Below are 25865 nucleotides of genomic sequence, written 5' to 3'. Positions count from 1 at the left end.
GTGAATTACTCTAAAATGTTTACTTAATTCATTACCTTTATTTTCATTTTATGGCTTTATGAATCTATTTATTTGCATCTGAAATTTTTTGCTATTTTTATTATTTGAAGTAAATGTCTGTAATATTGAATTTAATTCATATGCAAGCTACTTTAAATATATGCACAGAAAGTTACTTATTTATTAAAATAACAATTCAACTGAAAAAGAGCAAGTAAAAATAAATGCGGTGGAAATTATTTTAAAGTATTGCATTGTTTTCTGCAAACACTGTCTGCACTTCTTTGCAGTATGATCTTACTGTTTTGGGCCATTAATGACTATTCCTATAGTATTTTAATCAAATGTATGGCTCACATAAATCTCATATCATTTGAAAATTTGATTGTCTGCAGCCATTGCTGTCAGCTCCTGGAATTCACTTAAGGAAACTGGGCCTTAAATATCCTGATAGCTTGACTGTACAGTGGGGAGTGTCATGACTGATGTTTCTCATTTTCTCTTGAACACTTCTGACAGAAGATGGATATTTGCTGCTTACTGTTTGTGATATGTGTTTTACATGTTTACTCTCTCAGGTGGAATATAAGAGAGGACATGAAGAGAGAGTTTCAAAGTTCACCTCTGTTGTAGACACTCCAGATATTCTTCATGCAAAGGTTGGAGGACAGCTTTCAAGTGATGTAAGTGAAAAAAAACAGGTTGACCTGTTTTTGACTTCTCTTGTGACTCCTAGGACATTTATAAATCACTTAAAAATATGAACAAGAAAGCTGAAAAATTAGTATTTAAAAGGCAGGCTCTTGAAATATGTATTACATTAAAATATTCTTGATACATTTTATCATTAAGTATTTAATGCTTTCAGTTCTGGGCCAGTATCCAGTTCAGGGACCATTGGCTGTCAGAACTGAAGGCAGAGAACTAGTCTGTTCTACATCCAGCAGCTGGGTGCCATACAAAGTGAAGAAGGAAACTGTTTGACTCCAATATAAATAGAGCAGGCATCTTGCAGACAACTTTAGTATTTTCTTTAAACAACTGTGAATCATCCTATACCCTGAATGAGACACAGAGATCTTGTGGAAAATGCATGATCATGTAGTTAAAGACTACATTGTAAAGATTCAGACTTCATGGTTCATCTTCCTTTTGGCAGATGACTGCCATCGAATGCCTGACTTTGAAACTTTAAGAATTTATTATGTGTGCAATCGAGATACATTTGATCTAATTGCTCCTAAACTATCTTGAATTTTTACAGTTGAAATATACAGAAGACTTTGAAGAACGGAAAGGGAAAGGCAGCTTTCCTGCTATGATCACTCCAGCTTATCAAATAGCCAAGAGAGCAAATGAATTAGCCAGTGATGTAAGTGTCCAAACCAAAGTCTCTTTTTTTTTGGAAGAAAAGAATAAATTCTCACACAAATTTTGATTAAAATGTTTACCAGCAGGAATTCCATGAGCATTGTGGAGTTATCCTAGCAGTGCACTTCATACACAGATTTTCAAGTGATTGTCTTTTGCAGGGACAAAATTAAGTTTTATGCACAAAGAGAAAATTAGGCATTTTATTTGTGAATCAACAGTATGGATTTTTGTGGAAAAAAGTGTCCCCATTACCCAGGCTCCTGTTGCATGCAACTGAGAAGGAAGACAATAAGGAGTCAGCTGGAAGTCTTTCTGCCCAAGTTCATTCTGCCCAACTCATACTGAGTTTGTGGGTCTGATGTGCAGCTCTGATTTACAAAGCTGCAATATTTCTGGGTGAACTTGTACCAGGCAAGGGCTGCGTTTACAGAGGTCTGCTTTGCCATGACTTTCCATGTTTCCTGTGGGTCCTTACAGTTCATTCTCCTATTCTTTCTTTTATGCTGCTGCAGGATGAGGTTTTTAAGAAAGTAGCTTCTTCAATAGCAATTATATATATAAAGTATGTACACATACATACAAACACATGCATACATTTGACATAGATACAGATTTATAAAATATAGCTTTCTATTCTACTCATTTTACTCTCCTTACTGTTGTTTTTTTCTTTAAACTTCTTGGTGTACTGATCTTTATTGGCTTTCTTTTCCTCTTCAAACATAACAAAAGCACAACACCCCTGTATTCTTTAAAAACCTTTGTAACAGGACATTAGTATTGCTTCAAAATGTCCAGTTAATTGTGTTTTGTCATTGGAGACTGAAAGGAAAGCTCTTTTTGTTGCAGAAGATAACATATTGTGTTAACTCAATGGAAGTGAATTTAAAACATTATTAAGAGTCATTGAGGAAAATAAGAGGAGATCTGTAATTTGGAAGGCAAAAGTAACTGACTCTAAAACATTTAAATGTTTTTGTTTGCCTTTGATCTGTGGTAAACCTTTCATTTGTGTCAGTAAACACACATGGTGATTAAAGGGCAGCATCAGGTTCTAAGCACTATTTTGACTTCAGCAAAGGTAGTGCAAATCTTGATCTAAACTTAAAGGGTTGATTGCCTAAAATTCCCTTGATCGCTGGGGAGATCAGCATCTTTCAGAAACAAGCACATTTATTAATGGCGCTCAATTGACCCTGTGGTAAAAAAAAGTGCTCTGTGGTAACCATGAATTTATATTACAATCAGTTGTATTTTTTTAACCTACTGGGGCATCAGAGATTGGCCACTGACAAGCAGGGGTACTGAACACGCTGAACTAATGGTCTGGGTTGAAATGGCAAGTCCCATGTTCCCAGTGCATTACTAGAAAGTACACCACTATTTCTGGTTTTATATCTTCAAGTAGTATATTTGAAGTCTGTAGATTGGTGGCAATTGGAACTTTGACAATCTTTTATTGTCAACATGTGCATGTTGCTGATTATTATTTATTATGCAACATCTGTGCACCAGACGGAATTCATCTGGATGATTCTTTCCCTTTTCTTTTTTCCTGTTAGGTAAAGTATCATCAAAGATATGAAAAAGAGATCAAGGGAAAAGCCAGCCATACAGCCGGAACAGATGTTACTTTTGCAAGAGAAGATGTAGATCAATACGGCCAGGTATGCAACATTCGAGAGATATTCATGCTGATGTTGATCATTACTATGGCTGATTGCTCAAGACTTTAGAAACTGCAGTGAGACCTATTTTCACTTTGCTTTCCTGTATGAGAAAGCAAGGTCTCAAAATAAAAGATAATGTGCAACAGCACCATGCTCTGAATGTGTATTTGGCATTAGCACTTACAAGAAGAGACTACAAGGTGCATACACTGTTTCTGCGTGATCCTTATGGTAGGGTCATTTCAAAAGGTAAGCCTTACCTTGGCAAATTTTGTATGTGTACATGTATGCACTCTGTATTTCTATTGTGGTGGTGTTACGCATCACATTGAAATGTATTTACTTGTGGAAACTTTCCCATTCAATGAGAAAGAAAGTGTAAATTCAATTAGGAGAAAAAGTGAAAGGGCTGTGAAATGGTAGAAAGTTACTAGACAGTTAGGCACCTTTTCCCTGTCAGTATTTTCAGAAATCTTAGAAGCTTTGCAGCTCTAAATATGTACAAGTGGCACTAAAGATCATACACAATCTCTTAGATTTCAGCTCTTCTACAAAAGTGATATTGTAAGCTTGACAAGTTGTAATTCTGCATTTGTGGAACCAAATAGGCTTTAGTTCTAGTTTGGTCTGTGGCATTCCTTTTGCTTTTATTTCATTTTTAAGGGAATGCAATTATTTTTGTGGTATCTGAAGTTATATTCCAATTTAGTTAGGGAAACAGTACAGCTAAATAGAACTGAATACAGCTAAAGGGAACTTGAAAGGAGTTGAATAGTGCTTTTGTATAAACAAAACTATATGGTTAGTCTTAGGTTTTCCATCCTAGCTCCTCATGAGACCCATATACTTTGGAGAAATGAAGGAACAGGGAATATATATATAAGACACTTGAGAGTTTTAGGTTTCTTCACTTCTTCTCTCCAAACTTACATCTTGTAATGTGTGAAAAGCAAACCAGCCTTGAAGAATATGACTTTAGAATATGTAACATTGAAGCCTTCAATTAATTTCTGTCTTTTGAACTACTACAAGTTTTAGTAAGAATAAGCAAATAAAATGAATTTGAAAATGCGATAATTGCATTTTCAAGCATTGGAATGCTGCTATCTTTAGAATTAATTTAAGTTTTTTTTTTCTTTGAAAGTATCTTTGAAACTTCAGTCACAGACTTCAAATTTAATTTGAGTTTTAGTCTTCATAGATTAGATTCTGATATTTTTATTCAAATAAAATAGAGCCACTGAAATGAATGGATCTTTCTGAGTGAAGCATGACTTAACATGGGTAAAGGGATTAGATTTCTGACTGTCAAGATCATACAGATATATATATATATAACATGAGACATTTTAAGGAATCTTACTATAAAATTCCTGTGTGCTGAACACCTGTTTTCTTCATGTTTAAAAATCTTAAAAGTGGCTAAAATTAATTATCTGGAACTTTGAAAATACTGTTTCGTAATATGAGCAATATTAGATATGATATTAGAAGTATTTGAGGAAGAAGAAAAAGAAAATGGCAAATTAGTCTGAAGAATTCAGGCTCATGAATGGCATTTTAAAAAACTAACTCAGCTGATTAGTCAAGGATATTTTTATATTTTCTGTGCCTCTTCATAGAATAAGGTAGATAAATAACTATAATTACATTATATTATTCACAAACTTATGATTTGACCTATCTTACCATGTGACGTTAATGGTGCACAGAATGACCTACAATGTAATGTTTTGCACTGAGATGTTACAAGAGAGATACCTAAAATATTTATAGTCCTTTCTAACTGTGCTTTCCAGGACATTCTTGACATGCCACATATTCTTCTTTTCACTTAAACTGGCTCTTTACTACAAAAGATTTACAAAATATTTGAGAGAAGACACATTACACTATATATTACTTGTTTGTATACTTAGGATATTCTTGGCATAGAAAGCTTTGAGATGGTCATTGTGTATTAACATTTTAAAAAAAAAGTTCTAGTATTTTGTTATTAAATTATCAAAAGGCTTTTCAAAGTGTCAGACGTTCACACATAAACTTATCTCCAGATAGATGTAAGAATATTAGTTCTGCAGCAATTATTTTTTTAAATCAAGCAAATTGACTTTTGTGATTTTGTTCCCTAAGGAGTTTACCACTTTAGTATCTAGATATTTCCACTTCATTAATGAATCTCTCTGCAAAATATATCACTGCACTAGATAAATAGTACTTTTTGTCAGTTACAATATGAGAAATGGCTGTGGAGAGATCAAGAGACTTCTGTCATGTCACAGAGGAAGGCTGACCCTACACTGAACTTGGAAACTTTAAGCAAATCTCCTGGCTGCCCAAACCATTAGATATTTTTATAGTTTTCCAGGGAAACATATATTGACAAAGAGAGGGGCTAGCAGATATCTCTGTGATGAAGTGGGATTAAAAGGATGTGTATCATGGTATACTTGAATGCTATCTTGACCACAGCTAATTGCTACCTAAATTTCTCTTGCAATGCAACACAAGTAATTTTACAGGCATAGTGATTTTATTCTTACAGTTGGTAATTTTATTCTCTTTTTCGTAAAAAAAATAAAATGGAGCAATGAACTTTTCTACTAACAAGGACTATCAGGCTTTGTGAAATCACCTGTTAATGTGTGATGAGTAAACACTCTGAATTTTCTTCAGGATTATATGGATGAGTATGAAGAACGCAGAGGGAAAGGAAGCTTTCCTGCTATGATCACTCCAGCTTATCAAAATGCCAAGAAAGCAAATGAATTGGCAAGTGATGTAAGTATGAAACCTGAATCAATACAATTCATAAACAATTAAAAACAGCAGTTTGTCAGAGCAATGCCTGGGAGGAGAATGCTAAAATTACACTTGAGAAGTAAACAACAATGACATTTCATTGCATTGCTGAGAACTGGGTGGCTCAGGGGATTAATAATATTCATTAATAGAAGGGGACACAGCTCCAACTTGCATGAGGAAGAAGATGGATGTAGCAACTAATGGGGATCCCTACTGTTAGGTTAACCCTCCTGGCAAATCTGCACCTGTATTATTAATGAAACCTTCAACTGCATTAATCACGCTGTGGACTACTGTAGTATTCCCAGTAGTGAATAAATGGAGGATGAATGAGCTGAACTGGTTTTGATATTTTGATGTATCATGCCTCTAGTGCAAAGCAAGTCATATGAAAGAAACAATTGAGTACGACACTGTCACTTCACAAGACTGAGCTTATTTCTAGGCTGGGGATTTTTAGTTTTGGGTGGTAAACTAAAGAAAACAGAAAAGGTGGTGATGTGCCATTCTTGCATGCAGACTTTTGATTAAAGACCCTCGGTCCTATTTGAGGAAACCATTTCTAGTAGTGACAAAAAATGGATCAGCCTGTAGATCACTGCCCTGTGGCTTCTGTGAAGGGTTCCTATGAGTGACAGCCTTTGTAGTGTAGACACCTGTCCCCCATGGGGCTATCTGGACTGATGGGCTCAGTCTGTTTTCTGGGGAGCTATCAGATGGTTGAGTCTTTCAGCTTGTACTAGCCTGGACTAGACACTAGCAATGAACTAGAGTGAAAGGATCAGTCATATTTTGTTACTTGCGCTTATGACAGAGAATATAAAAAATGTGAAACCTTCTGTGACCAATCCCTATTTTGATGATAAACTCAGTGATCCCCTGTTTAAACATGAAATATTTAACCTTTCCACATTAAGATGGCAGTTTCATAGGCTTTCAAAATGCTAATGGTCAGTAGTTTCCTTATTAATGTGAATACCTAGAGTGAGGAGAATGGTTGGTTCATGGCAGTAACATTTACACACTAGAGTACTTATCAAGCTGCTTCATGTCTTTAAAGCCTAAGAAATTGTGTGCAAACTTGGAAGATAAAAAACTCGAACACTTCGCACTTCAGCACATTTAAAATGATTTGTTATTTTGTACATTATGAATTTGATTTTTGAAGCAGTAACGTAAGGTGAAGAACATAAGCATCTCCTTGTATGCAAGAAATATTGAAATATATTCCAAACAGGGTTTTTGCTGGACCAAGTTTGGTAAAAGGCCAATATAACTATTATATCTCTTCACCTATTGGAGCTCAATTTAAGTCAATAACCTGAAGTCTAAATTAAATTAACATATCCCTTATTTCAATCTTGATTTGGTAGAGAAATAGAATTCCTTTAAAAACATTATAAGTGCAAAAAGATAGAGCTTTTTTAAAAAGCTGGTTTCTACAAAAGGAAAAGTTCACAGAGCACTTGAATACTATCTGTAATTCTCTGACTAGAAGTCTAAAATTAAAGTACTGAGAATTAACTTTAGTAATAAAAGAGCACACAAACTCCGATCAGTCACTGGCCAAGAATTTGCTAGTTATCTGTTCAAGCTACGAACAGCAACCAGTGCTGTTCAATCTATGTAGAAAATGGATTTAAGAAAGTACTGTCTAGTGAAGTGGCTTCGCAGGGATTGTCAGGGCTGTGATTTTGTATGTGGTTTATTTCAGGAAGTAACAACTTGCAGTGTTTCAACTTAGCAAGTTCTATTTGCTTGTCAAAGCAAGAATAGGAAAAATCTTATCCTGACTCATGAAGCCAGTCTAAATAGCAATGGTAAAAAGGTAGACCTCTATTTTATAATTTTCCCTACTTCTTTTCAGATAAAATACAAGAAAGATCTTTCCAAGATGAAAGGTGCAGCTCACTTTCACTCCCTAACGGCTGAAGACAACTTAGTCCTTAAACAAGCCCAAAGTGTTAACAAGCTTGTCAGTGAGGTAAGGAGTTGAATCAATCTGTTAACAAGTTTGAGAGTAGCTCATACAAACAGCTTATACAAACATTTGTGTCTGATTTACAAATATAAAAAGCTGTTGTTCTTGTTGCCCTGTACGTAACAAAAATGATCTGTATGTAGCACAGTAGCTGGAGACAAAGGTGCAAGAACAGATCTTCAGGTGCTGTTATCTGGCACTTCCAATGAAAGTATGGGAAATTAGCCCCAGAAGAGTAATTCTGATTCTGGCCACATAAAGAATAGAAATCTAAAAAAACCCACTTAATTGTGCTCTTAATGTGCTGTGAAGTTATAATCACGAATGATTTAGGATGACTTGGGTGTGTACCTTAGAGTGTTTCAAAGAAGGTTCTACTGACAGTTAAAAAATAACACGAACAGAGCTAAAATTTGTACTGTTCTGTTAATGTAGATTTCTGTTTTCTTCCATCATGTGAAAGACTGTGAGTTACTGATAATGCATTCTTCTGCTTGGCAAGGGAAGATTGCTAGGGAATTCTCAGTAGATTCTGAATTATTAATTTATTTATAGTGTCATATCAGCTATAAAGCTATTAATAAATGTGAGTTTCTAGAGCTTCCCCATGGCAGTTTAAAAACTTATACTCTTGAGATGTCGAAGTATAAAACCTTAAATAATGAAAAACCCCTGGAAGTAGGACTGGAAGGAGCCTCCTGGGCCAATGATTCCTGACTCCTGCTGTTTCGGCACAGTATCATATAACCCTCTTCTTCTAATTTCTAGCCTACATTTATTCCTGTCCACTGTATTACTGTTGTGTTTTGTGACAACATTGCCATTCAGTTTAAAAAGTTCTTCTCCCTGCATGATTACCTTTCTGAGATGTTTACAAACTAATATAATTTTCTTCTCTCTGCCTTTGTTTTCCTAGACTAAGCAAGCTAAATTCTTCTCATTGCTTACAGTCTTTCACTGCAGCTGTACAGGCTGAGTGCATGTTCCTTAAACAGGAATGACTGTAAGACTACATAAGTTCTTGATGAGGTCTTGCTGGAACCTGGTACATAGCACGTGTACTTCCCAGTGTCTGCTCAAAAGTCTCCTCTTGCTCCTGCCTTGGACTGCATTTCCCTTTGTCATGGCTGCATCACTTTGCATCTCACCATCTTTCTGTGATCAGCCTGCATATGGACAGTTTTCTCTTTCTTAGCCTTTCCAGGTGATGAGCTCTTATAGCTGAAATTTTTATGACTACTCTCTACATATATTAACCTCTACATTGCTGAATTTAGTCCCATTTCTATTACCCCTTTTAATACCTGCCCCAAAATTCCTACTTTAGAGCAAAGGTACTTAGTGAAAATATTAAACCAGTTCTGTATTTAAACTTACTGTGAAGGATTCTACTGGTAAACTTGCCCCTGTTCAGTCGTTCTTGTTGAAAAACACCAATTGCTTTTTCTCCTTTCATTTGTTCCACACTCACACTAAAATTGCTTCGTAGACCCTTGATTTTATTAATAATTTTTTTTTCATGGCACTGTCTCATACACTTTGCTGAGGCCCAAATGGATGAAATTGATTGCATTTCTTTTGCCTATAAAACAAGAACTGAATATATGAAAATCATCTTCATATTAATTTTCATCATATGCCATCTGATGAAGACATGTATCAAAATGTCTGAACTAAAAAAAAAGTCTGGCTGATAAAAAGTGCGTGGAGGAACTTGACAGTGCTGGTTAAGGTGTTACCATATCTTTCCCTTGTGCGTTTTTGTCACTAAGGTGGAGTATAAGAAGGATCTTGGAAACAACAAAGGCTACAGCATGAACTACTGTGATACTCCACAATTCAAGAATGTGAGCAAGATCTCAAAATTCACCAGTGATGTAAGTTTTCAGCACCTTGTGTGTGCCTTGCTTACCATGGTAGCTGCTGGAATCACAAGTCATGTCTGTGTGTGTTTCAGATAAATGTGCACTGGGAATTTGATTATGACTGATTTTAACTGATGTCTGTACAGCACCTATCCTAGTCTGTCCTGATGGATAACTGGGGCTCATTTTATAAAGGATTATGAAAATAACTATAATGGTGTAAGGAAGAGAGGTTACCTACAATGGACTGCTAAGCTAGACAAGTAGCTATCAGTTGTTGCTGTTATTGATCATAATTATTACTTATTTCATTGTGTATGTCCATTTCCTGACTGGAAAGATAGGCAGAAGATACTTTACCAGAGTTAATCAGAGAGAAACACGTTTACTGTGTGAAAGTAATCAATAATTACACTGCTTATATCTCATGATACTGAAGTATATTTTTGTTTTATACTGCTTGCTACTGTTCTCTGAAATCCAGAAAGAGTAAATCTTTTGCCATATGGATGAGATGGTAGAGTGGTTAATTTATCTTGTTGTCAAATTCCCTACTCTGGGCTTGGTGAAACCTGCACCACAACAGTCCAATTTTGGTAGATGATTATTTGTTCATTATCTGTAGATGATTATCTGTTAATGTACAAATAATGCTTCCCTGCAACTTCGTTATAATATTTATTTCTGATGAAATAATATGCAGCAATAGAATGCAGTGGTATCTTCTTTATGTGGCATCCAGGTGATCTGAAGAGTATGTAAATGACATCTTGTAACATAGAAAACTCACAAAGGGTTTTAGTTTTTATTTTTTAAACTGCCAAGGTTGGTTGGACTTAAGAGTTTCTGTAGTGGTACATTAGTAGACCACAGCTGTAATAATTTATCTCACTGCTGTAACATAGGGAAACTCATAGAAAAACTAAATATATTTTCTCAGAGTATTTTTGCTTTATTTTTGTACAGCTTAAATACAAAGAAACCTACCAGAACCAGATGAAAGGTCATTATTTGGGTATCGGTATGGACAAGCGAATGCTGCATGCCATGAAAGTTGGCAGCTTGGCAAGCAATGTAAGTCTTTTTAAATCACACTTGTATGGTTGTTACTTTCTTACCTTTAAGTTTTTCCAGAATTAAATTGATAGAAAGCTTTATATCGTATTGTACTGAGGATCTGAAGGATAAATATGTTGAGAAGAGGGGAAATTCTGGAAACCCTTTTGTACTGATTTATAGCTCACTGTGTGAAAGAAGTTAAAATAAGCAGATTCAGTGATGTGGCAACATACTGAGTTCCTTCAGTTTTCTTTGACATCAGTAGGATGCTGAAGGTTGCTTGCCACTGCCCCCAGGGTCAGACCTTTGCTGAAAAAACAGTCTTTAATGAAGATTTCTGGATTCCAATTTAATTTACTGTGTTAGTCAAGAAGCTATTTCGTTACATAGCATTCCTTCAAGTACATTATTTACAAATCTGTAAGAAGCTTGAGAACTAAGCAGAAAGATAAAAGAGATGTGTCATAGGTGGAAGTTAAGTTAATGCTCCCACTGTTGGCACTGGATTAATTGAGGAGCTGAAAAAGAATCAATTAGTGGCTAAACTATGCAAATAATTTCATTTTCTTTGTCACTCATGACATTGAACTTACTTTGTTTCCTGCATTTAATATTAATATTATTGTTTCTCCTTTCCTCTTGACTGATAATTATTCAAACAAATGACAGCTTAAAAAAAAAGAATGATTTTTTTTTTTCTCATTCTCTCCGTGTTTCAGATAGCCTATAAATCTGATTACAAACATGATGGTGTTGACTACAATTACCCAGCTACTCTCACTCCTTCATATCAGACAACAAGGAAGTTGGTCCCTTTGAAAGATGTAAATAATTTTGTGGTTTTATTTTTCTATGACTTGCATGGCTCATCAACTGCCTGTAGGAGAGATTGTGATAGATTGCATGTGTCAAATGATGATTTAATCATGGGAGCAAACAGCTAGTGATAACAAAGTTAAAGCAAAAAAGTGCAGGGAGTCAAGAGGGCTCAGAGGAATAGGAAGTGCTGCAACCTCCTGTCATTGGCTTCAGTTCAGCACAGATTGCACAGTCATATGAAATGAGTGAGTTCTGCCCTGTCCCTAGGCTGTGTTGCAAAACGTCTCACCATCCTGAGCAGCATCAAGCACAGAAAGGACAGGGAGACTTAAATAGGCTTCTCGCCCTTTGTGAATTCCCTGAAGCTAGATCTTCACCTTTGAAGGGGAACTATTTGGTCATATAACCTTCCTTATGCCTGTGGTCCGTGTGAGAGGTGCCTTCTGTGCTTGGGGTTGAGTTACTGATAGAACAATGTGAAGAAATTTGTGTACTGCTGGGGTTATTTGTGCTCTACAGATAAAATAGGGATGTCAGACTGTAGAGGATACCATACTTTCACCTCTCACATGCATTAAAGGCTTGATTGATATCACCTACCATTGGGAACTTAACCAGTGCCTCAGTTAGGAGCACAGTCACCAGCGCTACTTATAAAATCAACAGGAAGAGAGCAGCACCTCCGCAGGGCGTTTCTGACTACCTAAGATGTATATATCCTGTCTTTTCATTGAAATTACAGGAAACCACGGGGAAGATGCCTTAGAGAGGCTATTAACATTAGATGAGATTTATCTGGGTCTAAATACCTCTTCCAAGAAAAAGATGGTAGCATGATGAGGTAGAATTGAGAACCTCGAAGTTTTTGAGGAAGTACTTCATATAATCCAACCGTGAGATGCACTATTGCCTCTTCAGCAGTAATTTTAGCTTTATCTTTGAAAAAGTTTAAAAAAGTAAAGTTCAATGTTTGATTGCTTAGCATGTGAGAGAGTTGTGTTTTTAAAGAGTTTGAAATAAGCGTGAATTAATGTGCAAAATGTACAGATTAGTTCTACCCACTCTAAACATTTCAACACTACCTGTGGCTCTAAAATTCATAGTCAGCATCTGGGTTTGGAGCACGTAAACCAATTGGCCACAGAAACTCAGTTGCACTAGTCATGATCGTCATTGAGTAGTTTGAAACAGTCCCAGGACTCATCTACTCACTGATCACTGATATGCTTACTTGAACTCTTTAAGAGTACAACTCTTTCACACACTAAGCAATCACAGTAGCAATAAATACACAGTTTTAGTTAAAAAGAATTGATCCCTTTCTGTGGAATTAAAATTCTCTCTGCCTCTGTAGAAGCAAACACACACTTTGGACCTGTGAGATAATTCAGGCCTTTTTCCTAGTTTTTGTCATTATGACAGAAAGAACAAGTTTACTTGAAGATACCTGGGATAAGAAGGTTTGCATCAAAATAGTTTCAGTAACTCAAAGTGTCTAGAAGTATACTCCACTTACTGGAAAAAAGTGTCATTAAGAAACTAGTTTTAAGCAATGTGATTTGCAATATTTGCAAAGTGGCGATTAACTTCAATGAGTGTTAATTAAGGGCTACAGAGAATAATAATTGTGTCCTGCAGTGTAGCACTGAGTCCTTTGGAAGCAACAAGTTTGAAAGAAAGCTGCTCCATGATTTTTGAATCTTAGAAAATTTGGTGATTTAATGTATTTATTTTATAGCTTATTGTTGCTGCTACCATGTTAATGTGTTAGGAATTTAGTGGCTCAAATCCTATCAATGACTGACATTAAAATGACTTTTTTTTTGTACCTGAAATACATATTTTTTCTTCTCTCATCATCCACACAAAAATCTTACTACACAGGGAAATTCTGTGATTTAATTATTACATTAAAACTCAGTAAAGACAAAGTGTAAGAGAGTTCATTTGCTCTGCACAGTGTTACACTGGACAGGTCTCTTAATAGACAATTACAATGTTCCTTTATAAAGACAGTCTGATAAAGATAAAATAGTCTAATTAATGGTTAAGAATATACGTTTTATAGAAATGCTTTGGGGGACTGGCTCAAACTGCATCTTTTTAATAATTTGTGGTTTTGAGGGGTAGAGGTTATAAGTGAAGTTCATTTTCAAAGTGGAATAAAAGCTGTGACCTCAGACTAGGAAATTTTCAGAGCATTAACTCAGATCTCATCCAAGAAGTTCCTGGCATTTTTCCTCACCTCAATTTATTATGATTTATGTAATGATTTATCCAGAGTATTAGCTAACAAAACTTTGTCTGCTCAATCTCTCATTTTCCAGTTTGAACATTTCTTCCTTTATTGAATCTTTTAAAAAAATTTATCTTAAATCAGGTAAACTACAGGCAAAGCATAGACAAGCTGAAGTACAGCTCTGTTGCCAGCACTCCACAAATTGCTCAAGCCAAAATAAATGCGCAGCAGCTCAGTGATGTAAGTTCTGTCATCATTAGCCACCATTGTTTATTAGAATTGTGAGATTATTTTATTTCATAGTGTTTGTAGCAGTTAAGTGTTTTTATTCTTGATAGTTCATCAACAGATTTACAACCAAACCAAGAATACAAATTGGATGAAATCACTTCCAAAAATGTAGCAAGCGTACCAGTAAATCGAATACTTTTCTCCATTTTTAAGATTTGTGTTAGTGTGCTTTGTTAGAGATTTGTCTTCTGTGTATTTATTAATGCATGTTTGTTAATAAGATATTTTCTACTTAGGGATAATCAGTAACTTTTCTATTTATAGAATAATTATCTTACTTCCTAGTGCCTAGGTAAAACTTAAAATTGCCTCATTGCCCTCATATTTATGTCAGCCGTACCTATGAGGGTACCTATAATGTATGGCACTAACATCCTGAAATTCAACAACAGGCAATCAGTGTAATGGTCATATTTTTAGTGAGTTAACAATAACTGAGTTTATTGTTGACTTTTCCAATGTTGGCAGTTGAACTACCGAGCCCAGTACGAGAAGACAAAAACAAATTACACTCTGCCTCAGGACGTACCTCAGTTAGTCAAGGCAAAAGCCAATGCGGAGTTATACAGTGAGGTAAGTCAAGCAATGTGGAGATATTGGTATTCGTGATGCCATTAATTGACAGAAATGGACATAAAGATGATGACATTATTTCTGGAAGCATTGAGCATTTATCGTTGGTCTTTACTAAACAACGTGAGGTGTGATAACCAGAATGGATAGGGATACAATCTCAAGTATGGTGAAAGTGCTAGACTTTTTTTCAAGACCTTTTCAGATGCCTTGAATTTGTTTAGTAAATCAGTGTTCACTTCACAGATTAACTGATTCTGAGGTGATATTTGTATGAAGTACCAACATTTGCACAGTTCTAATAATTCAAAGCCTGCTGAAGTCAATGGAAAGAAACACTGTGACTTCAGTGAACTTGGAACAAGGCCACTGCTGCTGCCATTCATTACAATAAGTAGTGATTTACTTAGACACTTGAGTGTTAAAATCAAGCACGTGCAGGAAAAGTTTAACTTCTGTTTAATTTTTAAAGTATTTTTCAGACCTCCATTGTTGTAAATATTTTTGGAGGGAAAAAGCACAACAACGGACAAATAAATGCAAAACCAGAAAAAAACTCCAGACTTACTGCTGGCGTGACTGCTGCTTTTGAGCTGGTTTTGTAATTTTTCATGGTTTTGAGTTGGCATTACTGCAAGTGTTTCCTGGCATATTCATACCTTGTGTTTTTCCTCTATATTTTGTTTCAGCTGCATTGGTGAAGTGTTGTGGAGCAACACCTTTCATGGCTATAATGTGCTGGGATGCATACTCAGTGTTAGATGTTAGTAAACTATAACCATATGAAAAAGGCCAAATCCAGAAGTCAAGGCTTCCTGGATACTTAATTAGGTCCATGCATATGATGCATGGAGGCATACTGGATCCTACTGTAACGGAATTTCAAGTGGAACCTTGAAAAAGAGCTTAAACAACTAGTACTTTAACTTCCGTTAACTTTCAGAAGTTAAGCCTGTGATTCTCATGCATTTCATCTACATTTGTGATATAGTGTGGCTCATGAGTGTGCTTTTGAAGCAAACCTCCTGATCATAAAAGTTGCTTCACTGAGCTTCGCTTTGAGCTTTTTGCCCCTGCATTGTGGGGTGGTCTCAGAGCACATGAGCTGGATTCCTTTTGAATGAAGCCAAACTGAAAGATGCTCTCCAGCAGTTCACATAAAGAACTGCAGCTACAATAGGCATTCAGTGCATGGGACCTGACTAACTCTAGTTTGGTGGAGGGGGAAGGAAAATCCTGAAATGAGTAGTGTGATGTCTGATTCTGAGCACCAGCTGTTCTGCCCTATAGATCAGCTCCTATTGATCTACGCTATTTGAATATGTAGACATAACCTCAGGGACTTTTGAAAAAACTTCCCTACCCTGTTTAAAATTGAGAATTATTGGTGCATGTTCTGGGATTCAAAGTGCCCGCAAGCTCCAAGAATAAAATTCTTGACTCAATCCTGGCCCATTAATTAGCTCAAAATGATAATGAACTGAGACTGAAAAAGGTTCCAGTTTGCAGACTGAACATATTTATACTTCTCTTTTCCTCTTCGTAATTTTCATGTTCATTTGAAGATCTTGTGTGTTTATGTGTTAGTGACATGTTGCTGTCTTTCCTTTCTCAGATTAAGTACAAAGAAGGCTGGGAGAAGAGTAAGGGCCGGGGCTTTGAAATTAAACTTGATTCTCTGCCTTTACTTGCTGCAAAAGCTTCAAGGGATCTTGCCAGTGATGTATGTTATATTTCATTACCTGGGAATTATTATTTATTTAAGTTGCTATAGCACAGGCAAATAAAGCTTAACCCACTTTGTCTGGATTTTGGAGTCCTGCATTTGGCTGTCCATCTTTTTCAATGGCTGATGAACAGTTGGAAACTTTCTCAGACTCTGCTGTGAAGTTTCACTCTCTGAAAACAATTTTTTAAAAATACAAGTGTATAGAAGGAAAGAAAATTTGCAAAATAACAATGACTCAATCCTCCTATAGGAAAATTCAAAAAGTTTGGAATTGTTTATAGTCTCAAAAATACTGTTATCATCCACTGCAAAGGCCATGCGTATTTCTTTAGTCTGCTTCTTTAACATAAACACACATATATATATAAAATTCCAAACAAACTCTTTTTTAAACAACTTATCTCATGATTATTAACCTGTGGAGAGGCAGAAAAGGAAGAAACTTTTCCTGCAGCTGGAAAGTATTCAGCAATGACAGTGATTCTGAAATGCCACCTCATTAAAAAAGCAAATCTTGAATTCCTTGCTTGGTTCTTACATGATTGATTTCTTACTTTTTGCTTTAAGAACCAGATAATTTAGCTAATCAGAAGACTTTAAGTTCGTAAGCATATCCACTTCAGAGCAGTGAGCCTTAAAGAACGAGGTTAAAGACAACATAAATGAGACCAACCTTGCACTTTGGGAATTTCCGAAAAAATCTGGGAAATCTGAAGTGGCAAAGTGAGAATCAGACTAAACCCTTGTAAATCTTGACCATCCAAATTGCCAGTGTAAAACATATTGCTTATCTCCTGGGTAGCTGAAAATGTTGTTTGACTTGGACTATGTTTTTCACAGATTAAATATAAAGAAGAATATGAAAAAACAAAAGGAAAAGCAATTGGAACCAAAGATTCAAGACTTTTGCACTCTCTGCAGGTGGCCAAGATGAGTAGTGAGGTAAATTATTTATTTGTCTTACTCAAAAGCTGGTTTTCATAGTTATGAATCTTTCAGCAACAATGTACAGTCTACCATTGTTACTGCTTTCACTGTAAGAAATTATTGGAAGCATTTAACAAAAATTTGTTTCCTTCCTCTGTCTGTTAGTGTGCAATGATTGTACAGTATTTTTGTTCTCATTGGGAATTTTGAATTAATGGTGACCTTATTTTGGGGCAGGAAAATAATATCCTATTAAACCCCCAAGATAAACAGTTCTACATAAAACTTTCGAGCAGACAAAAGTATGTTTAAAAGTAAGATGTACTGTAACAGAGAAAATGTCTCTAGAGTCTGCAAAATGGCATCCTGCCATCAATTTTGTGGATCCCTCATAGGACCTGGTTTCTACATGGTTTTTTTTTGCCTAATCTGTATAATGACCCAAACAAGAGTGGAGATTTAAGATAGCTTTGGCTTTGCAGTACACTGATACAGTCAACTTATTTTCATTCCTTCTATTTCCAGATTGCCTACAAAAAACATTTTGAGGAGAGTAAGAGCCATTTCCATCTGCCTATGGATATGATAAACCTGAGACATGCTAAGAAGGCCCAGGCGCTTGCTAGTGACTTAGATTATAGAAAGAGACTCCATGAATACACAGTGGTTCCAGAAGATATGAAGACCAAATGGGCAAAGAAGGCCTATGGTCTCCAAAGTGACGTAAGATGATGTATACTCAGCTTAACTCTTACAAGCAGTATGAGTGTTTGTAGAATTTTTCAGTTTGACATTGATTCTTGTTTCATATGAATGCTGTTAAATTTGCACTATGACTTCTTAAAATGTCTTTGAAATGTGTTTGAAACTGGAAAGGGTGCACATGTTAACATGCAAACATTGTAGCTGTGTTCCCTGTGCCAATAAATGTCATTTTCTCCTACAGCTTCGATATAGGACAGATCTGATGTGGATGAAAGGAGCTGGGTGTATCACAGAAGGAAGTCTTAATATACAACAAGCCAAAAAGGCAGGAGATCTGGTCAGTGAGGTAAGCAAAGTCCTCAGGCTTCTATGTGTTGTTTATTCAAAGGTTTATGCACACTTTTTCCACTACATTATGTGGAATAGGTAAGAAACTCCTAATAGGGAAAATCAGAAATAGAAGAACTGATGGACATTGTTTAGTTATTCTATAGTTTAGGAGATTCTGAGTTAGAGGTTAAAAATATGTTTTCCCATTATATGATTATTGTGTCAAGTTTGTGAGGCAGAAGTTCCCATAATTGTGCTTCCACTTCTTTTCATTCACCTGCCCATTTTGCAGAGCGGTGTTGAGAGGAATTAGAATTTCCTATGGTACATGCTGCATGAAGTACATAGAGTTTTAAGGAATAGTGTCGAAAAATTAGATATTTGTTAGCCGTGTTCGGAAATTTCCTTGCTCTTTGGCAAAAAAAAGCTGTGACTTTATGGGCAGCTTCAGCTTGTGCTGCTTTTCATAGCTTTTGCTTGACTAATTCATGGTTTCACGCTGCCATTACCCATATGGAAGTACACTTCCTCAGCTACTTAGCTATGGGTGAGCTCTCTCACTACTGCTAGGAAAACTAGAGGAGAGATAGAAGAATAAATTAGGGGAAGTTTGACAAGAAGGATAAAATCTCACTTAGTGCTGGAGGAAGGAATAGAAGCCAGTTAGTTACTGGAGATCACATTCTGATACCTTGGGTCTCTGACATCCTCTCACTGCTCCTGCAAGGGGAAAAAAATACATCTTAGAAACAAAAGAACAGCTACTCTCAGATCCACTGTCTTGCTAGGTACAGACTGACATCTGCTGCTGTGGTGTGCTGTAGTAATAATAACTTCCACAAATATTTAATCCATAATGATCTGCTTTTTCATTCCAGTGCTGTGTAAGGCCAAGAAATGGCTGACAGTGACTTAAACTGGAGACTGGTGGATATTATTTGAGAGATCTGTGTTGCTATACAGAGCCTGGCATTTTGTAATTTCTTTGCAGAATGTCACTATATTGTGTTCCATGCAATGTGACAAAACATGCTGTTTTTAATCTGCCTCCCTCCCTTCCAGGTTCCTAAAATAAAGCGATGTGCACCTCTTTGAAGTGCTGCATGCTTTTCTAACTTCTGTTTTGTGTTCTCCTAGCAGAGACACAGCATAAACTGATCTGTTCACCCATCAGTTCAAACAGAAGGATTTCTCTCCTGAAATGCCATATAATGAGAAAATGGATTTACACCTTTTCTAGGTGGAATGGCCCGCTTCATGGCTGAAGTGTTAGAATAAGAATTCGGCTAAAGCATATAAGAAGTGTTTGCCTGGTCTCCTCTGTCATACTGTGGTCTTGAAATAGGATGCTGCATTTCCTTGTACTGTCTCAAAGACAGAAACAGGTGCTTAGCTTACTCTCCAAGGAGTGATGCAAAAGGCTCAGACAGTGACATTGATCCAAAACAGGCCTGATCCAAAGCTTGATGAAGTCAATGGAAGTTTCCCATTCACTTGTGTGCATTTCAGATGTAAAATAAAAAGTAAGATGGAATAAAAGTAAGGGAAGTCTTATTTACCAAACTAGAAATGTTAGTCTCTATGCAAATTTGTCCGTTCAAATAGATTTTGTGTAAGTACAGGTACCAGAGGTTGAATGGAGCACAGTTTCTTCCCACATCCGAGACCTGAGCCTTACAGAGGGGTTTCATAGCTGTTGCTCCCAGGAAGGCTTGACTGCAGTGTCTATGCTCAGCTCTGCTTTGGAAAAAACTGGGAGTTGATGGGGAAGATTTTGAATTAAAGTTGCTTTCAGGACACTGAAATTGGCCATTCTAGTTTAATTGATGATTTAGAAATATCTTATTAATTTAAGAATATCTCAGTAACACACGTTCAGTGAATTGAACAACACATGCCTATGCTTGAGGAATCTCATGTAAGAAAATGAGATCGTAATATTGACTGCGTAGCTCATGAGCTCTCTTGGGCCCTGACTTAAGTCACACCCAGTTGTGAAGGACATTTATCGGTTGGTGTGCCACCTAGATCTTGTAAGATCTGTAGCTAGTACGTTTCGCACCAAAGAGTATCTCTTCTTGTGTGTCAGCAGCAGTGCATTACACTACCCTCCTAGCCACTGGGGCCCTCCCAGCAGAAAATACTAGCACTGGGTAGTATTTGGAAGCCTATTTTGCTGATACCTGTGCTAAAATTGTCTTGGGAATTTACAGGGGACTTCTGGGTCTATCAGTTATGTACTTTTTGGAAGCACTACATTTTGGAGAAGGTAAATACTGTAGCAACTTTTGTGTAACCTGCTTTAATTTGATCTAGAAAAAGTACAGACAGAAGGTTGATGCTCTGAAGTTCACCAGTGTGGCTGACAGTTCTCAGATCAAACATGCCAAGAAAAGCCAGGAACTGCAAAGTGATGTGAGTCCTTGACTGAATTTGTCTCTTTGGAAGTAGTTTACTCATGATGTGGTAATTCCTGAGATATGTACAGTGAGAGGGAGGGGGGGTGGTGGAGGAAGAAGACCCAGTCATGAAACAATTTCAATATATGACATTTCTTGAGATTTATTTTTAAGAGTTTTTATTTGTTTATTTGATGAATTATCTAATTGAATTCTCTGAACTAGAACAACAGCAAAAAAGCAAACCCAATGGAAATTGAAATAGGCAAGTGGGGCTGCTCATAAATGATGTCAAAAGCCAGGGAAGGGTGGGGTGGGGAGGATGCCTCTGCAAGACAGTCTTGGCAACAAACTTGTGGGTGCAGGCTGGGTTCAAGTATGGCTGAAATGCATTGATGAGGGGATACCTGAATATTCCTGAGAGATTAACATAATCTGCTTGAAAATTGGTTATCCACGAGGCACTGAAAGTGAGGAAGCAAGCTGAAGGATATTCCCAGCTGATCCCCAAGCAGTGCTTCAAAGCAAGGTAGATGTTAGCACAGAGACTGACTGACATCCACCTGAGGTTCTGTGTTTCTCTCCGCTGAGGGACATGTCAGAATACTTAAAGCTATGTTCGCGTTGTTTGACCACACGTTCTTCAGCTGTTGTGGTTAAGGTAGTTTTAGCAAACTGATAAAATAGGCATATTTTCCCAAACTAGGTGCCTTCTGAATGCTCCCTATTTTCCCTAGGGACTGGGCAACCCTGGCAGATAGTATTTCAGAACTCCTTGGCAGGACTTAGCTGACAGCATCTCACTTTTAAGTTTCCAAAATAAGAGGAATCTGTTGTTATAATTGCTGACCAACTACTTTTGGAACAGTAGTGACTTACCAAGCTTTTTTAAAATTACTTTTAATGTTGTGCCTTGAACTGAAGATACTGTCAGCTTCTCAGTTGTTATGTGAGTGAGGCATTATTGCTTCTTGATTGGTCTTTTTCAGGCAGGTACCATGTTTCCTTTTTTTTTGCTCCTCTGTGTCAATAAAAACCTGGCATTTATTTGGATGAGGGTTGTGTGTCTCAAAGATGCCACCAGATTGAATCAGAGGAGAATGCTGGTCTCCTGACTGCTGTTACTTATCTCCTATGTACTGGACAATGCTGCTTTTCTGTGTGTGGATTGAAGTCAGAATACTAAACATGGATTTAGAGCTTTATAGTAGGGATATGTTTTTTTTCTTTTTCTGTCAGATGTAAGAAATGTAACATTCTATGAAATGGGGCATGTTTTCATAGCTTTTCAACAGCTCCTCCAGCAGCTTTATGGGTTTCTGTAACAGAGCAGTTCATTTCTCTGTTGATGTTGCCCTGGGATATAAAGTGGAGATGTTTGCTATATGGATCATAAAAGGTCCTTGATATTTTCTTTTAAAGTTGGAATGTTAGTCCTCACGGGAGTATTATGTTAGCAATTACATTTAGGTCACAAGTTTTCTCTGCAGGTTCAATTGCTTAATTTTCTTTATTTTGTGCCTAAAATTCACTGTTTGTGTCCTATTAAAGACTTTAATTCCACCTAAAAAATAGCTACAGTTTCATGTTGGATGTAATACATTCTTGCATATATTTTGTACTGAATATGAATTAATGTCAGCTTTGTAGCCAGTTAAGTAGCTAACTTAAGGAAAGAGAATTAAAGTATCCTGATTTGTGTATTGTTCCACTGCTTCCCTGAAATTTAACCATGAGTAATTTGATTGACCTGACTCTGTGGGTCAGCTTTTAAATTCAAATTTGGCAAAAAAAATCATGGTGCTGAAGAGTAACTCACCAAATAAACTAACTCTAACAAATCCTTGAATATTTGGGATGTTTTAATCAGTATTCCTTCAACATTATACGTGGACTACTGCTTGTTAATCATGCTTTGCTTTCTGTGGACAGGTTGCCTACAGGTCAGGAAAAGAGCAGTTTCTTCATCAATACACCATCAGCAAAGATTATCCTGTCTTCACACTGGCCAAAGCAAATGCTGCCAATATCAGTGAGGTACTGTGTGGGACAAAGGTTTGGATTCCTTCACTCCTGTGAATAGTTACAGTTCCGGTTGAAATGTTTGTTCTGTAGGTAAAAGTTAGGTTCTTTCTCTGAGAAAGTTCAAATGTTTTAGATGTAAAAACTTATCTAAATCTAATTACTTACGTTTAATTAAATACTAGTCACATCTGCTGTTCTGAAGACTAGTCGCTTTTATAGTTTGAAGCTGTGTATTTTCCACATGCTTCCAATTGCATGTCACCCTGACAGTTTCACCGGAACCAGTGAGATAATGGGGTTATGGTATCCACAGCTACAGTAGGTAAGTGAAGATACCAGGATCTGATCCTTAGACATGTGGTTGCTGGGCATGGGGTGTACACTGGTCTGATGTTACTTGAAAGCTTTCACTGTGACTATAAAGCAAATAGAATATATTGATAGTAATAAAGAGGCTGTGTTATTGTCATCTTTTTAGAAACTGTACAAGAGTAGCTGGGAGAAGCAGAAGGAAAAAGGATTTGTGCTTCGTCTGGATGCTTTGTCATTCTTGACAGCTAAGGCAAAGAGGGATCTGGCAAGTGATGTGAGTATGGACTCCATCAACCTTCTTTATTCTTAGGACAGCTGACTGTCCGTGTTGCTACAAGAGTGTTGGGGATGTGTCACATGTATCTCGGTGCCCTGAGCCACCCTCGCTCGATTCATGCTAAGGAGAAATGGAGGAGTTGTCTTGGTGACTGGCATTCTGTAATTAGTCAGAAGGTTTGCTGTGAGCAATTCAGAGTCTTTCCCCACATGCTGACTGTGTTTTCCTATTCTCATTTTGACCCAAGGGTGAATTTTAAAACTCAAAATGAAGTGAAAATCTCCTGTGAAACATCATAACTTAATACATCTATGCCTGGCCAGAAAATTCCTGAAAGAACCTTCTGACCTCACTGCATAAAGAATGTTGTTTTTCTAGAGATAATAAAAAAGAAAAGATTTCTTAAAGCTTTTTGTGAACATATTATTATTGAGAAAGTGTTTATTCTTTATAAACACTTACTAATTTCTAAGGCATTCCAGTTCTCTTTTGGAAACAGACTTCTTGCTTGTATTGAGGACCAAGCATGTCACAACACTGACAGACCATTGCTTTACTAGTAGCAGAGCTGTCAGTTTGGCAACTTAGATCATTTACTCATAATTTATTTTTTTTTTATTCCACAGATTAAATATAAGGAAGGTTATGAGAAGATGAAGGGTAAACTGATTGGAGTAAAAGCTGTAGAGGAAGATTCGCAGATGGCTCATTCCCTGCAAATGTCAAAGTTGCAGAGTGATCTGGAGTATAAGAAGGGATTTGAGGACACAAAGAATCAGTTCCAGGTCTGCATGGATATGGTTAACCTTGTCCATGCCAAAAAGGCTCAGAATTTGGCCACAGATAGAGGATACAGGACAGCTCTCCATCAGTACACAGTCCTGCCTACTGACATGAAAGTGGCATGGGCCAAGTGGGCCTACGGATTGCAAAGTGATGTAAGTCCAGAGCTTAATGTATTTCAATACCCTTTATTTCAGCCCCTTCAGACCCTCAGGCCCAAGTTTATTGAGTTGTTTATGCCTTTAATGCCATGACATGTTTATGCACATAATTTTTCAACTATTAACAGTTAATATTAAAACAGTAAATATGAACCACTATTTGCTTAAGAGATATATTTAAGGTGTGCAGTGTTTTTGAGGATTGTTATAGTCCTGTTTATGAACATGGCTTCTTCAAAGCCTGCTTCAAATGTTAATAAAACACTAGGATTCATATATGATGTAATTTTTTTTAACCTAATGTGCAGGGAGGTTATGTAATTTATGGTGATAAAATTGGTGATAAAATTCGATATGGAGACCACATGCTCAGCTGTAACCTTCAAATGAACTGTCTGATACTGTAAATGGTTAATCTAAGTCAGACTTTGCATTCTGAGGTTTTGAGTCAGAACTTTTCAAGGAGACTAAGATAAGTATGTGTACAGGTCTTGTTGAGGTATAAGCGCTGAAACCCATCTGGCTTCTTTGAGAAACCCAGCTGTAGTGCTTGTATAAGCTTTTGAAATTCAGTAGATTGTTGATAGGAGAGATTTTGTAAGGAAAGTGAGAAGTACTCCTGTGTTCTTCCCCCTTAAAGACACATGAAAGAAACAAAACAAATGCTTTCCCTCCAGTATAACAAAAGTATAGGGGTTGGGAAATGCTAAGTATCACTTTCTTATCATTGCAAATCGTTAATAATCTTTTACACAGTGTACTATGTACAATAAAACTGAGTTTTTCCTATGTTACAATAAAAATTACAAATTATAGTAAGGTGTAGATCATGTCAAAAAATTACCTTGCAAGGCATATTGCACAAGTGCTGGTGAGTCCTTATACTTCTATTTCATTCTGTAATTTTTTTTGCTTTCCTTGCGACTATACAATAGTGTATAAAACAAAAGCGGGCCCTAATTTGTCTTAGGTGTTGTCCTGAGATGTCTGAATCCTTTAATAGTGTTTTAAGTGTATGAACAATACACTTCAATACACACCAACAATAGGACTTTTTTTTTTTTTGTCAGAGCCGATACAGAGCAGATTTGAACTGGATGAAAGGAGTTGGATGGATAGCCACTGGGTCATTAAATGTGGAGCAGGCTAAGAAGGCAGGAGAACTCATTAGTGAGGTGAGATTTCATGACAGCATGTAACAGAATTTGCTGCATAATGCGTGCAAAATGTCTGTATAAAATTAAAATAATTTCCACTCAAAGGGGAAAGAAAAAGGCATACCACATGAAAGCCCTCAAAACCAGGGATAGAACTGGTAATTAGAGGGAAACCAGATACCAAACACACACCAGTAGGAGTCCATATAGCCTTTGCAAAAACAAAGTAGGTGACAAATGATATTATGAATAATAATGGCAATCAAACAGTGCTCAATTGCTACCCACTAGCCTACCTTTTTAATGAAGCAAAACAGGAGAGATGATGAAAAGATGCAGTCATTGGACCCAGGACCTTATTTTTTAACAGATACATTTTCCTTC

At 36.6% G+C, this 25865-nt stretch overlaps 1 protein-coding gene across 3 annotated transcripts in view; it reads left to right on the top strand.

Annotated features, from left to right (window-relative positions):
- Positions 1 to 25865, top strand: part of NRAP (nebulin related anchoring protein) — a 57795-nt gene that overhangs the window by 11354 nt on the left and 20576 nt on the right. For all 3 annotated transcript variants that reach the window (XM_086751688.1, XM_086751687.1, XM_010124245.2), the window contains exons 7-25: positions 579 to 683; positions 1265 to 1372; positions 2937 to 3041; positions 5721 to 5825; positions 7717 to 7833; positions 9603 to 9707; positions 10662 to 10769; positions 11474 to 11578; positions 13954 to 14052; positions 14572 to 14676; positions 16292 to 16399; positions 17246 to 17347; positions 17858 to 18055; positions 18279 to 18383; positions 20684 to 20782; positions 22699 to 22803; positions 23270 to 23377; positions 24007 to 24318; positions 25395 to 25499. In XM_086751688.1, the coding sequence (XP_086607814.1) occupies positions 579 to 683; positions 1265 to 1372; positions 2937 to 3041; positions 5721 to 5825; positions 7717 to 7833; positions 9603 to 9707; positions 10662 to 10769; positions 11474 to 11578; positions 13954 to 14052; positions 14572 to 14676; positions 16292 to 16399; positions 17246 to 17347; positions 17858 to 18055; positions 18279 to 18383; positions 20684 to 20782; positions 22699 to 22803; positions 23270 to 23377; positions 24007 to 24318; positions 25395 to 25499 (2304 nt within the window). The remainder of the gene's footprint in view (positions 1 to 578; positions 684 to 1264; positions 1373 to 2936; positions 3042 to 5720; positions 5826 to 7716; positions 7834 to 9602; positions 9708 to 10661; positions 10770 to 11473; positions 11579 to 13953; positions 14053 to 14571; positions 14677 to 16291; positions 16400 to 17245; positions 17348 to 17857; positions 18056 to 18278; positions 18384 to 20683; positions 20783 to 22698; positions 22804 to 23269; positions 23378 to 24006; positions 24319 to 25394; positions 25500 to 25865) is intronic.

This window comes from Chlamydotis macqueenii, chromosome 7, assembly GCF_036417535.1.
Source record: "Chlamydotis macqueenii isolate bChlMac1 chromosome 7, bChlMac1.mat, whole genome shotgun sequence".
Lineage (NCBI taxonomy): Eukaryota > Metazoa > Chordata > Aves > Otidiformes > Otididae > Chlamydotis > Chlamydotis macqueenii.
Note: the sequence above shows the minus strand (reverse complement) of the source record. Positions and strands in the feature narration are given on the sequence as shown.